Source organism: Talpa occidentalis, unplaced genomic scaffold, assembly GCF_014898055.3.
Source record: "Talpa occidentalis isolate TD23 unplaced genomic scaffold, MPIMG_talOcc4v2.1 talOcc4.2, whole genome shotgun sequence".
NCBI classification, from domain to species: domain Eukaryota; kingdom Metazoa; phylum Chordata; class Mammalia; order Eulipotyphla; family Talpidae; genus Talpa; species Talpa occidentalis.
Window position 1 is genome coordinate 57,811,298 of NW_023602073.1, and position 15,768 is coordinate 57,827,065.

General features: G+C 52.6%; 1 protein-coding gene across 1 annotated transcript; it reads right to left on the bottom strand.

The window, feature by feature from the left end:
* Nucleotides 1–82: 82 nt before the first annotated feature.
* On the bottom strand, nt 83–12,486 carry TULP1 (TUB like protein 1). The gene is made up of 14 exons (XM_054698148.1): nt 12,383–12,486; nt 12,284–12,335; nt 11,727–11,967; nt 11,385–11,543; nt 10,656–10,769; nt 9,805–9,903; nt 9,611–9,730; nt 9,201–9,325; nt 6,944–7,114; nt 6,649–6,761; nt 5,172–5,283; nt 4,994–5,092; nt 1,812–1,983; nt 83–254 (listed from the first exon to the last, which is right to left on the bottom strand). Exons 1-14 carry the CDS (start codon nt 12,484–12,486, stop codon nt 121–123), a joined length of 1,815 nt encoding a protein of 604 aa, XP_054554123.1. The 3' UTR covers nt 83–120.
* Between the last annotated feature and the right edge of the window lie 3,282 nt (nt 12,487–15,768).

A 15,768-nucleotide genomic window follows, 5' to 3' on the forward strand; every position in this document is an offset into this window, starting at 1 on the left:
GGGTCAGCCTCGACCAGGGAGGCGTCTCCGTAGGGTCTTTGGTAAAGGGAGCCTGCAAGTCTCTGCTGAATCGCTTCCCCCACGCTGGCGGGCTTTGGGGACCCTGGGGGGCGACCGGGATCACTCGCAGGCCAACTTCCCGTCGAAACTGGAGAGGGCGATGGCGAACGCCTGCAGGGCGCACAGCGGGTACCGGTAGTCCAGGGTGAAGGCGTCGTCCGCCACGCGGCCGAACTGCAGCACGATGTAGTCGGCTGTGAACACACAGGGGTGGGGCGGCCAGAGGCCTCCTGGGGCCGGAGCTTGGGGGTTGTAGACAATGCCCTCCACACTGGGGGAACATCGCCCCCTGTGCCTTGGCTCCCAAGCCTCAGTCACCATCAGTTATTCAGCCGCCACCCACCCCCGCCCACGGCCAACACCACTCCCGTGTAGGAAAACTAGACCCACCTACAGCTTCACCACCCGTCGGGACTGAACGCCCCGGAGGGCAGGGACCCTGCCTTATCTTCTGCTGCTCAGAGCTATGCATATAACCACCACTTAGGCATGGGAGGCTGTCACACTACCCCAAGCCTGGTTCCAATATCCACTTTGTCTTCTGACCCCATTCCCTTCCCTACCTCTAGACCCAAGTCCTCTCTCAGAGTGACAGGCTCTATCCTTGACTGATCCCCAAGTTCCCTTCCCAACCCAGTGGCCCCACTCATTACCTCTCCCACATCTGGTCCAGGTTCCCAGCCCCAATCCCAACACTGTCCCCAGCATCCATAGGGACAGGAAGTTGCTAAAAATACCCCCAACCTGGCAGACTGTGCTCCACCAGAAATGTGATCTGGAGAGCAGTTTTCCAAGGCCACAGGACAGGTGACATTGGGGACACATCCCTAGGATGGAGTGGGGGATAGCCAACCTTGTTAACCTAGCATTCCTTGGGAGACACGGTTCCACCCCAAACTTCCTCAACCCGTTGGGGGGCACCTTTTCCCCAGGCTTGTAACAGGGATATTTTTACTTGTATTCTAGTTACATCTTGTTCCCTGAGCTCCCCAAGTGAGGCCTTTGACCTCACTTAAGGGAAGATAATAGAGAAGGCACTGAGAAATGTGTTGTCGTCCCTAAAAGCAGCCGTCTTGATGGGGTTTGGAGTCCCGGGCACTGGATTGAGACTCCCTGGGATCTAATTCCAGCACAACTTATTAGCTGTGTGACTTTGGGCAAGTTACTTAACCTCCCTGTACCTCAGTTTTCTCATCTGCCAAATAGGGACAATAATAATAACTTTCTCAAGGGTTGTTCAAAGAATTTAATAATTCAGTATCTGTAAAGTCCTGAGAGCTGTGCCTGGCACATAGGAAGTAACATGTAAGCACATTTGGGGGCCGGTGTAACCCGGAGGAGCCAAGGGACTGTGGGTAAGGTGCTTCTCTCTGAGCCTTAGCACCCTCTTTAGCCACAAAAAGTTGGGGCTATCTGTTTTTCAAATACTAACAGCTTAACTCTCCCTTCAACACAGTCTTACCCAGAATATTCCCTTATCGGCCCCAGGGCTCTGGTTAATGCTAGAATAAGAGCCTGGAACCACAGGCCCCAACATACTTCCTTGGATTATCTGAGGCTCCTGGGATCAGTGTCAACACCCTGGAGGAGTGACTGCTGGATGGGATGTCCCAGCTCCAGCAATAAAGGACAGTTCCATGGAGTGGAGGGTGGGGGGCCGAGAATGGTGGGGGTGAAAGACTTGAGTGAGCCGAGAGTCACAGTCCTGGAGATGGTGGGGAAGGACTTGGGCTGGGCCCTCAGCTACTCACGGTCATCAGCATGGACAATCTGGAAGTTCTTGACTGAGGCCTGGGTAACTCGACCTTGGAAGTTGAGGGTGTAGGAGCCGCTGTCTTCGTTCCAGACAGGTGGTTTGTTGTGTAGCTCGATGAGGTTCTCCAGTGTCTTGTTCTGCCAGCGCACCAGCAGCCCATCCCTGGCCTGGGTGCCCCGGGGGAGTAGGTAGAAAGAGGACAGTTAGGGGTAGCAGAGATCTCTCAGAACTGACAAGGGGTGGGGCCTGGGGACCTGTGCATGCCTTTGCGTGTGTGCGTGCGTGCAGGCGTGCAGCCTCATGTCAACATCCATCAAGGTTCCCTTGAGAGCATGCTTGATGGATGTGTAGTGGTTAGGGTGTACCTCTGTGAAAATGGGGCCTTGCTGTAGAAAGCCAGCAGGAAGGGTTAGAAAGCAGCATGCGGCACACAGTAGGTGCTCCATGCCATTGGTGCCATGAGTTCCCAAGAACAACCACATGCTGGCACCTGATTACAAGGACGAGGCAGACATTTTAGGACCTATAAGGTGTTCACAGCTGAACTTGGGGAGATAGACAGGAAAACAGTGGTTAAAATAAAATGTCCTAGAGGAGACTTTCTGGCAGGAAGGAGCAGTGTCTGATGGTGTTCCTGAGCTATTTCTTCTCTGACTTTCCTTCCACCTGTTCTACTTCATGGTTTTAGAGTTAGCCCTTCTCCAAGTAGCCTTCCTGACCCCACATCTGGTTTAGATGTTTTAACTCTGAGCTTCTGTAACCTTGCTCTTACTATTTCTCTCACTGCACCTTAATGGACAGGGATTAGGTACTCTAAGGCAAGCATAGTATTTTACCAATGTCTGTGCCTTAGTTTCCCAACACAATGAGGTATTGTGAGTTAAATAAATTAATAGTAAATGATGTGTTATTTAGAAAAATTCCTGGCAGAGTAAAAAAGCTCAATACATATTAAATATTGTTTTGATGGTAACTTGTTGATTTTGGATCTTCAGTGCCTGGCTTTAATAAATGATTATAGAATGATGAACTATGAGATGATAAAGAGAGGCCCAGGGCAGCACCGGGTAGTTCTTATCAAGCTTACATGCGTGGGAGGCACAGCCTTTGAAGGGTTCGTGCATTTATTCCAGGCACGGAAGGAGCGACTGTGGGACCCACAGGCTTCTTGAGACCGGAACCTTGCACGGCTGTTGCCCCGTGGGTTGCCAGGCCTCTGATTACTGCATGACTTTCCAGCAGGGAAGGATGTATGATGAGCTGACAGGGGTATTATTTTCCATTGTAAATGAGTAGAGTGACATCACAGTGAACATGGGCCATGCCAGTTATCCCATCCCTGAAGTCCTGGGCTAGCCGATCTGCAGTGCCAAGGAACAGAGCATGGGGCTGGCACGCTAAAGGAGGTGGCCTCTCTCTAGGATGTCTCCGCATTTTACCCTACACCTCACAAACACATGTGCAAAACAAACAACCTTTGCTTTTTAAAATATAAGTCAGGGGCCTCCCCTGGTGGCGCAGCGGTTGAGCGCTGGGCTGCGAAGCTGCCCACGGCCTCTGCAGCACTGGTTCGATCCCCGGCCGCCGGGCGAGGGTCCCACATGGCGCGCCGACCTCTCCTGCCTCCCGCTGCTCCCCTCAGCAGTGTATTTCATCGGTCTGCCTGTTCTGTTCCCCGCTCTGGCTCTGGTGAATTCTCTCACCCTCCGGCGCTTCTGACTGTACCCAGTGCTTGTATAAATAAATAAATAAATCTTTTAAAAAAATAAATAAAAAAAATATAAGTCAGGGCTTCCCTGGTGGTACAGGGGATTAAAACACAGCACCTCAAAGCTATCTGCAGCCACTGTAGCATGAGTTCAATCCCTGTCCAGGGAGGTGACACACATGACACAGCAGTGGGCCTTGCCTGCTGCTCTCCTGTCTCGCCCGCTGCTCCCCTTGGCAGTTTATTTCAGTCACTCTACCTGTTCTGTTCCCTACTCTGTCTCTGATGAATCCTCTCAACCCCCGCACCTCTGGCCTATACCCCCGCTCTTGTATGCACAAATAAATAAATCTTTAAACAAAATATATGTCATATTATGCCATTTCTTTGTTCAAAATCTTTGTAAGACTTTCTGTTTCTCTCAGTTAAAACCAGTTACTGACCCTCACTCTCACCTCTGACCACATCTTCCTCAGGCCTCATTAGCACTTTGCTGGTCCTCTAACCCATTAGGCACCCTCCTGCCTCAGGGCCTTTGCACTGACTCATCCTTTGGGGGATGCTCTTTCCCCAGATATCCACAGGCTTCCTCCCTTACCTTCTTCAAGACTGCTCAAATTTCACCTTCTCAATGAGACCCACTCTGACCACTGATTTTTTTTTTTTTAAAGATTTATTTTATTTATTTATACAAGCACTGGGTTCAGTCAGAAGCTCAGGAGGGTGAGAGAATTCACCAGAGCCAGAGCGGGTAGCAGAGCAGGCAGAAGGACCGAAGCACACTGCTGAGGGGAGCAGCGGGCGGCAGGAGAGGTCTGCGCGCCATGTGGGACCCTCGCCAGGGGCCGGGGATTGAACCAGCACCGCAGAGGCTGTGGGCAGCCTCGCAGGCCAGCGCTCAACCGCTGCTCACCCGCTGCGCCACCAGGGGAGGCCCTGACCACTGATTTTTAAGTTCAAAACACACACACACACACACACACACACACACACACTTTTCAGCTTCCTTTCCCTATTTGACACTTTTTTCCCTACAGTACTTATCACCTGCTAACATCCTATAAATTTATTGGATCATCACATTTACTGTCTCCTGTCTGTCTCCCTCCACAAGCTTCCCCGGGGAGTTGGGGAGGGGGGGACAGCTCCTTGTTATGTCCTCAGGTGTCCTCCAGGCACCCAGACAAAGACTCTACACTCAATATGTGTGTGCTGAATAAATACATGGATGAATGATTTGGTGTACGCTAAACAAACAGAAAAGAGAAATTGTGCTTGTTTCAGTGAATTCAGTTCCGTACCCCCCACCCCCTCCAATTCACAAGTTGCTAGAATGAATTTGTGTCTTATGTGTTAGGTATGTTCAGGGGGCTGGGTATTCTGCAAGTTGAGTTCCCACCCGCCACTCCCTGGGGTTGGTTCAAGTAGGCGGCAGGGCCCTCAGAGGCGTCAAGGACACAGGGGCTCACATTTCGGGGCCGGATGGGAACCGTCTGGTTGTCCGCATTCATGCCGGGAATGATGACAGTCATGCGCCGGGGGCCTCGGAAGCCCAGCACATTGGTTTCCTGGGAGCAAGAAGCCAGTTGGGCCAGCCGGTGCAAGGGGAAGGCCTGCCGAGGGGCTGGGGGAGGGGGAGGCTCTCACATAGATTACAGCTGCCAGCTCCTGCCGAAGGCTCCCCACATCCGCACCACCTCTTCTTTTCGGGTTCTGCCCATTGTCAAAAACTGTGAAGCGGTTCCCCAGGAGGTTGGACCTGCAAGCACGGTAGAGCTGGCGGCGGGGCTGGGGCGTTCCACACCCCTACCCCAAGACTCTCCCTCACAGCCAAGCAGATCGTGAGCTTCCAACCTCAAAGGTAGGGGTGTCTTAGGACTGAGCAATTCAGGTCTCTTACCCCAGGCTTTCCCTACGGGGTCTTTTAAAAAGCTGCATCTAGAAAGGGGAGGCTGGGTACGGTTCAATTCTCAGCTCCATCTCTTACCAGCTGTGTGATCTTTTTTTTTTTTTTAAAGATTTATTCATTCATGCATACAAGAACTAGGGTACAGGCCAGAGGAGCTGGAGGGTGAGAGGATTCACCAGAGACAGAGTGGGGAACAGAACAGGCAGAGGACCGAAATACACTGCTGAGGGGAGCAGCAGGTGATACAGGAGAGGTCTGCTGCACCATGTGGGTAGCTCCCCGGCAGGCGGGGATGGAACCGGTGCTGCAGATGGTGCGGATAGCTTCACAGCGCTGTGCTCAACCGCCTGCGCCACCAGCTGTCTGATCTTATGCAAGTTACTTACGCTCTCTGAGCCTTGACTTTCTCTTCTGTAATGTGGGCACAATGATAATCTTTTCATTTGGTTGATAAAAAGGATTATTTACATAGTGTTTATTAAATACATAAGTAAAAGAACTAAAGCCTGCCTCAGGGTCCCACTTCTTGGATTTGTGGTAAGGATTAGATGAGCGGTCATTGGAGACAACACAGAGTAGGTGCTAAATATTTGTTCATTTATTCACTTAGTAAATATATTTTGAGTAGCCATCATGTGCCAGATGCTAGGAATTCAACCATGGACAAGACAGGCAGAGCCCTACCCTCACAACTTGTGCCCTACTCCAGATGAGGTCCCTGGATCGGCAGTATGAGCAGAATGCGGGCTTCCCTGGTGGCACAAGGGGTTAAGCACAGCACATGAAGCAATCCGCAGTCTCTGCAGCATGAGTTCCATCCCCTGCCAGGGGGGTGACCCACATGGCACAGCAGACCTCTCCCGTCTCTCCCGCTGCTCCCCTCAGCAGTGTATTTCAGTAGATCCGCCTGTTCTGCTTCCCACTCTGTCTCTGGTGAATCCTTTCACCCCCCACATCTCTGGCCTGTACCCCAGTTCTTGTATGCATAAATAAATAACTCTTTAAAAAAAATGCAGAATCTTACTCCCACCTCAGACCCACTGAACAATTATCATGAGCTCCCTCAGCGATCTATGCAAAGTGTGAGAAGCTCTGGGCTGGGGAACGCTTCTGACTAGTCCATTGTGGCGGGCACTCTGCAGGCCCAGGGGGACAGAGATGACAGCACGGCCCTCTTCCTGCCCAGGCCTCCTAGCGCCAGGGAGCCCAGCCCACCTCAGCTTCCCGATGAAATTCTCCCCTCCACGGGACAGATTGGTAGGGTCGCTGGAGATGAGGTAATTGGCTGTCTTACTCCGTTTCCGTTTCCTGCCAGCCAAGAGGAACACCTGGGGAGGGGGAGATAGGGGAGAGGATGGGAAGAGAAGACAGTGGCAGAAGGAGGAGGGTGAGGGGAAAGAGAAGGCCCCCTGCCCCTGAAACCCAACCCCTCACCTTTGCCCTTGACCTTCCCTCCGCCTGGGTCCTGGCACCTCCTCTGTTTTCTCTCCCTTACCTCTCCCCTACCCACCTTCTTCTCCGTGTCCAGGTGCAGGAAGTAGGAGGGGTACAGGCCCCGATCTATACCCTTCTTGTCCCGGGTCAGCCGGCAACGCACCGTCCGGCCCTGGGGGGCAGGCTGAAGCACAAACTCCTGGGGTTCACCCACTTCCACTGGTGGGGACGTGACTCTGTCCTCCTTCTGGGTGGGGAAGAGGGTGCATCACCCACAGAGCACTCGCTCCCCTGCCCTCAGTGTGTCCCCACTACCTGGACAGGCAGGACAACTCACTGCTGTCTGTGGGGAGGGAGGGAGAGGCCGGCTAGAGTGTGATGGGCCCTCACACCTCCCCAATAGCTTGGCTCCTCAAGCACCCCAGTTAGGAGGTTCTGGGGAGCTGTGTGCTTTATTATTATTGGTCACCTTGTGAATAACAGCCCAGGCTCTGGAGTCAGTGTCGGTGCAAATTCTGGTTTCACTAGTAATTGTCATATTTTTAAGTTTTGACCCAGTTTTTTCCATCTAAGAAGTAGGTAGGGTGAGAGTGGATACCTGGGACAGACCTTATTTATGCGTTTAACACACTTACATAAAGAACTACCACCGTGGCAGGTATAGTTCTGAGCACTTTTCAAATATTAGCTCACTTAATGCTCATATCAAATTAACTGAGGTGGTGGCCCAATTTTACAGATAAAGAAGTTGGGGCCCAGAGAAATGAAATGACTTGTCCGTGTTCATACAGCTAGCAAGAGGAGCATTTGAATCCTGCCCAGGCTCCTGTCAGACCCAGAATGTTTAGGAAGACCTTCCCTCTCTGGACACTATCTCAGGGGGTGAACTGAGGTGGGGCTGGGGCATACAGCGATAGAGAAGTGTCAGCTGCTGTGATTATTATGACCATACGTTGTCAATGAATGTGGTAGCCGGCTTCCAAGATGGCCTCCAAGGAACCCTGCCCTATCCTATTTAGGCCTTTGTTTTGTTCCCTCCACTGTATCAGGGGTGGCCTTTGTGACCCACAGAATATGGCAGAAGTGATGGGGGAGAGACATTTCCTAGTAAGACTTGGTCATAAAAGATGCAGTGGCTTCTGCTGTCTGCGCCCCAGGGGAAGTTGGCTGCCCTGTCGCCATTTTAGAGGCAGATCCTCCCTTTGCAGTGAAGCTTTCAGGATAACTACAATCCCAGTTGACATCGTGACTAAAGTCACAATACCCTAAGTCAAATTACCCTGTTAAGCTACTCCCGGATTTGTGACTCATATAAATTAAGGAAATAAATGTTTGTTGTTTTAAGACACTAAGTTTACAGCAATATATATAGTTAATACATGAATGAAGAAATAAGCTCACTTTGCTCATTGCAAAGCTCCTAATAATAATTTGGTTGCATGAGGCCTGAGGGTGGCCTGGTGCCTTTCACTCTCATGCTCTGTCCTTCTTAAGAGGAGGAGGTGAGATTCTAACCCCAACTTTCCCAGCAGGGGAAAGTAGGGGCTGCAGCCTGGGGCATGCATTTAAGGATCAAATACTATCCATGAGCCACTAAGAAGTCATGATGTTGGTCATTTTTGCTGAGGGCGGGACTGCACCGTGTGTGAGGTGAGGTTAGTGTTGGAGAGCGAGCCTTAGCCAGTGGGCAAGTGAACATGTCTTGCCCACTCTCCACAGTACCAGAAGAAAATTGGGAAAATACAAGATTATAGAATATGATGTGGAGAAAGCCAATAAGAATGGCCCCCGGTAGGCCTGGAGGAGATCCCTGCAAGTCCCTGGCAGCCCATGTTGGCCTTTTTGTTGCCAGATAGTTTAGTTACTATAAAGCTGGAGGTCCTGGGTGGAGTAGCAGAAAGTGCTTGGGGAACTCGGAGCAGTAGGGGGGACTTTTTTTTAATAGCTCACGGAGAAGGCCATTGGTCCATGTGCCCTCTGGTCTGTACATAGGTGCCGGTCTCCCTGTCCACTTCCCCTCCCTGGTACAGAAAGTGTGTCTCTTCCTGTGGGGGCTGTGTGAGCATTTCTGGCAGTGTCTGATGGTCAGGCTGCAGAGGGAGGGCTCAGACTACATGACATAAGGCCTCAGGTGGTGACCCTCAGTCCCAGTCTGGTGACCCCACAATAGCCTCTTCTGTTCTCAAAAGCTTGGTGCCCTTTGTGCTTATATTCTGTTGCCAGAGGGGGAGCCAAGATTCTAACCCTACAGCCCCAGTATGCGAGGACCCACATTCTAGTCCCCCAAGCCCAGGCCCCTGCCACTGCTCCCTGAAGGGGCTCAGCTCCTGTGCCCCAACCTTTTTGCCTTTTCCTTTCGCTTTGCCCTTCTGATTGCTGTTCTTGGTCACTCCTGCTGCCAGCTCTCCCTCCTCGTCCTCTTCCTTCTTCCTCTTCCCTTCTAAGCCTTTGGGAGTACCTGGGCATGGAGCGGGGATAAGCCTGGTAAGCCCTCACCCTGGGGGAGCACTGCAGGGTTGCAAAGTGCTTCCAAAGCCCATGTCTCATGTGGACTCTTCCCACACCACAAGGGAAGAGCCCGTGTTACTATGGTCAGAAAGGCTAAGACATTGTTCTGAGGCCACATAGCTACTAGAAGCAGGGGGTTCAGATGTCCCCCACGTCTTCTGACTCTGGAACCCACACTCCTTGACCTACACTGCACCCCAGCTCCCCATGCCCTGAGACTGTCATCGCAACCCACCTTTCTTCTTCAAAGCTTTCTCGGGTGGACCATCCTCTCCAACCAGAAACATGGCTGCTGGCACCTTCTTCCTTACTCTGGTTGGACTTGCGGAGGGGTCCTTGTCCGCCTCCCCAGAGCCTGCATTGTGCGAATGTGAAAGGGTCACAGGCCCATCGCACCCAGAGCCCTGTTTTTTCCTAGACTGGACTCACCTTTTTTCTTGATCTTTCTCAGCTCGGTCCCTTCCTCCACCGGCACCTCCTTCTTAGCGCGCAGAGGTTTTGGTGGGCAGACAGGGCTTCCCAGGTCCCCTGGAAATGGCAGGTGGGGGTTAGACAGAGAAGAGCCTTTGGGGCTGAAGACCACGTAACTGTTCCTCCAGTCCCCTGGGAGGCTGAGGCCTGACTAGGACCCAGAATCTATCTTCTGTAGGTCACATTTTCAGTCCTGAGTTCAAAAAGGAGTGGGCAAACTCAAGGAATTTATTAAGCAGTTACTGAATGGCTGGCTGGCTGGCTGGCTGGCTGGCTGGACGGATGGATGGAGTGCAAGCCAGACCTCCTAACTGAGCCTCTGAATCCCAGCTCCCACCTTGGCTTCCTTTGGGTCCCCCTGGACAGTGCTGGAATGCACGTTCCTGCCCACAAAGGTCCAGCCTCTGATCCTGTTTAGAGCAGATGCAGAACCTCCGGGGGGGGGGGGGTGGCGCTCAGGCCAGGGAGCCATCACATTTACTCACTGACTGGTTTTTACTGTGATCACTTTGATACTTTCATAAAAATTATAACAACAATTCATATTGAGTTAAAAAAAGAACACTAAACAGAAATCACAAAGAAAATGAAAATCCTCTGCCCTCCCCTGCCTAGGCCACTGAGCACCCTGCGCAGGGGCAGGTGGGGCCAGGCACAGGTTGATCTTGGTCCTTAAGGACTATCCTGGGCAGGAACCCTCTGGTCCAGGCACTGGGTGACCTTTTGATGTCTCCAGTCCTGAGAATCAACCAACTCGCAGCCCCTCAAGGGCAGGGCCTAGCAGATGCTTCCATACCCTCCACACCTACCCCTCTGGCCCTGGGCCTTGACCCTCTTCTTGATATCTGTGGAAGCCTTCTCTTTGGGGGACAGAGGGATTTTCTCTTTCTTTCCTTCCTCTTCTTTCTCTTCATCCTCCTGGTCCTCTTCTTCCTCCTCCTCATCTTCTGTAGGTGGAAACTCCTCATAATGGGGTTTGGGGTGGGCCCTCTTAATGGGGATCCCCGTCCCTCCAGATTGCTGGAAAGTGGGGAATCCAGGGGAGGGGGCAGCAGTTCCCAGAACTGTCCTTCAAGAATGGGAGTGACCCCAAGGTGCAGGGGAGCTTGGGGAGAACTCCTGGGAATCCTCTTACGGGAAAACGTTTCCCCAGAGGCCCTTCCTCTCGCTGGGCTGCCTCCTCACACCCTGCACACCTGGGCTGCCCTCTCTCTGGCCCTCTTGTTGCACCCCCTGGTCCTCGCACTTTCCTTGGCCTGCCTTCCGCCCTGCCCCTCAGTGGCTGGCCTGGAGTCAGACCCCTCCCTCCACTCGGCCCCTCCCGGAGCTGAGCTGTAGTTCAGAGCAAGCAAGCAAAAACCTCGCGGTGCCTCAGTTTCCCCAGGCGGAAAGAGGGGAAAACAAGAAAGCAGGGTTTGCGGGCGCACAGCCGCGACCTCAGAGGCGGAGGCTGCTTTCGGGGCGCCGCGGCTCGCGGGCGGTCCCCACCGAGCCCCGGCTCCGCCCCACCCGCCCTCCCGCGGCCCAGCCCCGCTCACCGTCCTCCGCGTCCCCGGCGCCCGCCGCCAGGCAGGTTCCCCGCGGGTCGCGCCGCCGGGCCTCGGGGTCCCTGAGGAACTGGGCGCGCTCGGTCTGCCGCGCCCTGCGCTCGGCCGGCTCCGCGGCGGGGTCCTCCCGCGGCCGCCCCCTCCTCCCGACTGAGCCGAGACGCGGGGTTCAGGCAGAGCCCCCCCCGCCGGCGTCCCGCGCCCCCCTTAGGGTGCCTCAGCGGGGTCTCCCCGGCTCTTTTCCGCCGTCGTCGCCTCTCCCGGGGCTTGCTTTCATCGCTCCGGCCCCCACCCGGCCCGGCTCTGCCTCGGCTGCTCCCGGCTGCTCCCCACTTCCCCGCTCCGCGCGCCCAGGGTCCCCTCCACGTCCCTCGCCGGGGGGCGCCCGCGGACCCTGTCCCCCCACCTCCAGGTCTTGGGGGCCGCGATCTCGGCGGGCGGGGAGACTCAGGGGCTTCGGTCTTTTTCTTCCTCGGCTTCTGTCCCCGCACGGGTCGCTGCTGAGTGGGGGGCCAGAAGGAGGGAGAGGGAGAGAGGGGTCCCGCAAGCTGCCCGACACTTCTAATCTCTTGAGCTGCCAGAAATAACCGCGGATGAATCGGAGGGGAATTGCGACCTGCTTCTCGGGGTGAGGCTCCCTCCTGTGCATCATGGGCACCTCGGAGGCCCCCAGAGTCCAAATTCCTCTCCCCGACAACCCAGGTCCCAAACACCTCTACCTTTCCTCCACTCCCCCCAAAAACCCCAACAACAACAAACAAACAAAAAACATCAAGGAAGCAAGCACCCCTAGAAACTGAGGATGTTCCCCACCCCAGTCCCCCTGCCCGGTGTGGGTTTCCGCGCAGCGAGGGATCTTTAACGCCTCCTTTCCGAGGGGGGTGACATACCGGCTGCGGGAGCCCCTGGACCTCTGCTCTCCGGTCTTCCTCCTCGTGCCCGCTGAGGGTAGCAGAGGAACCAGTCTGTGTCCCTCCCCCTTCCCAAACCTTCCATAGGGGACCCCAGGGTTCGGGTAGGATGATGAGGGGACAGGGGCTTCGGACCTGTCGGAGGCCCACACCTCTCGGAGGGTGTCCTCCTGCAGCGGCATGGTGCCTTCGCCCTTCTGCACCCCTGCTCTGGCCGCTCTGCTCCCCTAGGAGCTCCTGCTCCTCCCTTCCCCCAGCTAATCCAGGCTCATCTCCATCTGCCTCCCATTGGTTCAAAAGGGTGGCCTGGTAGCATTCACGGGGCTTGGGGGGGGACGGGGGTGTTGGGGTGTGTGTGTGCTCGTGGTCACCCCCCCTTTTGCATTAGAGGTGCTGACTTGTAATTTATCAGTTGACAGTGGGCCACAAGAAGAAAAATTAGGTCAGATAGTCTACTTATCACTCATAAAAACTTAAGAACTTGGATTTGCAAACATTTAATATATAAATTGACAAAACCATGTGCATATACTTTATAAAGAAATATGCTAGGGCCTCCCCGGTGGCGCAGCGGTTGAGCGCTGGGTTGCGAAGCTGCCCGCGGACTCTGCGGCGCCGGTTCGATCCCCAGCTGCTCCCCGGCCACCGGAGGAGGGTCCCACATGGCGCGCAGACCTCCCCTGCCGCCCGCTGCTCCCCTCAGCAGTGTACTTCGGTCCTTCTGCCTGCTCTGCTCCCCGCTCTGGCTCTGGTGAATTCTCTCACCCTCCCGCACTTCTGACTGTACCCAGTGCATGTGTAAACAAAACAAACAAACAAACAAACATATAAATAAATAAATAAAAATACGTGCCTCTTTAAAAAAAAAAAAGAAAAGGAATATGCTATACTGTGGGCATATATGTAAATTTTTTTAAAGATTTATTTATTTTTGCACAGAGAGCTGGGGTGTAGGCCAGAGTTGTGGGGAGTGAGAGGATTCACCAGAGACAGAGTGGGGAACAAAACAGGCAGACTGAGTGAAATACACTGCTGAGGGGAGCAGTGGGCTAGACAGGAGAGGTCTGCTGCGCTATGTGGGTCACCTGTCTGGCGGGGGATCAAACTTACGCCTCAGTGGCTGGTGATAGCTTCATAGCGCTGAGACTTAACCCTTGTGCCACCACCGAGGTCCAAATATCACTTCTTTAATTGACACCTTTGCTCAGAAACATTCATTGTCTTCCTACTGCCAAAGGGGCAAGTATAAAATGTGCCGGGTTGTCATTCAAGGATGACCCCACCTGCCTGTCTACAGGGTGCCAGAGTCTACTCTTCACCCAGCATTATAGATTCATCTACTGCCTTTATGCTTTCTCATCCACAGCTTTGCTGGAGCTGTCTCCTGGAATGCCCTGGAATTCTCCTGGAATGCCCTGTTTTCCTTGAATCATAAACAGCCCTGCAAACCCACCTCTGATTCTTCAATCCTCCTCACTTACCTCTGAATGCATAATAATAACAATAATAACATGTGTTGACCACTTACTGTGTTTCAGGCCCTTTGCTCCCTTTTGGGCTCCACTATCACCTTAATTCTCATGGTAATGATGGCGGGCATTAACACCCTGATATTAAAGGCAAGGAAATTCATGCTGAGAGTTGGTCAATAAATATTTCTTGAGCCCCGAATGAATATGTGCCAAGTCCTGGCTATAAAGTGAAGGACAAAAGGGTGAGGTCCCCACCCTCATGGAGCTTATGTTCTTATGAGAAAGACACTTAGTAAAGCTGTAAATACACAATGAGTCATAATGACCTCATCATCACTATTAATTGTAATAAATGCCAAGATAATTGTTATATACAAATTAATAATTAACAAACAACAATTAATTTAATAAAGGTGAATGTAAAAAAAGTCATCATTGTAAAAAATGCCAAGAAGGAAGAGAACTAGATTCCATAAGAAGGCAGGTGGGATCCAGTCTGAAAAGTGAAATTTTATTTTATTTTAATTTTTTAAAGAAGATTTATTTATTTTTGCATACAAGACCTGGGGTGTAGGCCAGAGGTGTGGAGGGTGAGAGGAGTCACCAGAGACAGAGTGGGGAACAGAACAGGTGGATCCAATGAAATACACTGCTGAGGGGACCAGATAGATCTGCTGCGCCATGTGCGTAGTTCCCTGGCCCGAGATTGAACTCTTGCTGCAGTGGCTGCAGATAGCTTCATAGAGGTGAGCCTTAACCCCTTGTGCTACCAGGGTGGCCCCATGAGAAGTAAACTTTTTTTTTTAAGATATATTTATTTACTCATACAAGAACTGGGGTACAGGCCAAAGGTGTGGGGGTGAGAGGATTCACCAGAGACAGAGTGGGGAGCAGGACAGGCAGACTGACCAAAATATACTGCTGAGGGGGGCAGTGGGCAAGGCAGGAGATGTCTGCTGTGCCATGTGGGTAACTCCCTGGCTGGGGATCGAACTCATGCTGCAAAGGCTGTGGATTACTTCATAGGTTGCATCTTAACCACTTGCGCCACCAGGGAGGCCCCTACAAATATTTAATAAGATGGAATCAAAACTGCCAAAACCATGTAAATTTTGACACATTCGTTTGAACTACATCTGTCTTTTAATTTGAATATATGACTTTCTAGATATTCAAGAAAAGTCATTTTTGAAGACACATGAAAAAAAATTTTATTTATTATTATTATTTATTATTGTTTTGAATGGTGAACGCGTTTATATTTAGAATTAACCAGCTGGACTCACTTTAGATGATCCCAACATGTAAAGCCCCCTGGTCAGAGACAGTTGACCTTCTTCTCTCCCTCAGGTGTGTTCAGGGTGTTGACTTGGGCCATGTCCGTGCCATAGAGCTTCTTCACAGCCTGTTCCACCTGGTGATCCTTGGCCTTGACCTCCACAATGCACAGCAGGTGCTCCTGGCTATCTTCCTCACAGCTGACTCAGTGCTCAGGGGGGCCTTGACGATGGCATGGAGGTCAAGCTTGTTTCTAGGATATCTGGGCTGCCTTCTGTATCTGGGCTGCCTTCTGTATCTGGGCTGCCTTCTGGGCTGCAGTGTCTTGGGGCATCAGGAGGTCGGACACGTGCAGATCATCTTTTGTTTGTGGCTTGGACGCCTTTCAGAGTTGCCTTCAGAACCCAATCTCCCTGCAGGAGGGCACTCCCTGGACATCATCTCAGCAGCATCCCCTGAGGCCTGGGGCTGTGACCTGATCCAAAGCCAGGCAGGATCCTGCCAATGACAGGTGACAGAATCTAATGCAAACTATCACATATTCAAAGAGAAACTGGCCTCTTAACTGTTCTCACTAGGATTGTCCTCCCCTCAGGCTGGACCCCAAAGATGTCCTCCTATTTCTCACCCTCTCTGTTTTGCCCTGTGTTGGTGGGAAAGGTGAACCCTAAAGCCCCCTGGTCACTTCAATCCCTTCAAGCAGGCCTGGCTGGT

Excerpts from the sequence above, each read along its gene's own strand:
- TULP1 (XM_054698148.1), bottom strand. The coding sequence starts at position 12,486 with ATGCCGCTGCAGGAGGACACCCTCCGAGAGGTGTGGGCCTCCGACAGG. Across the intron at positions 11,544-11,726 it reads TGGGCGCGCGGAGCGGGGAA|TCGGGAGGAGGGGGCGGCCG; the intron begins GTGGGGAGCAGC and ends GTCTCGGCTCAG. Across the intron at positions 255-1,811 it reads GATTGTCCATGCTGATGACC|CCGACTACATCGTGCTGCAG; the intron begins GTGAGTAGCTGA and ends GTGTGTTCACAG.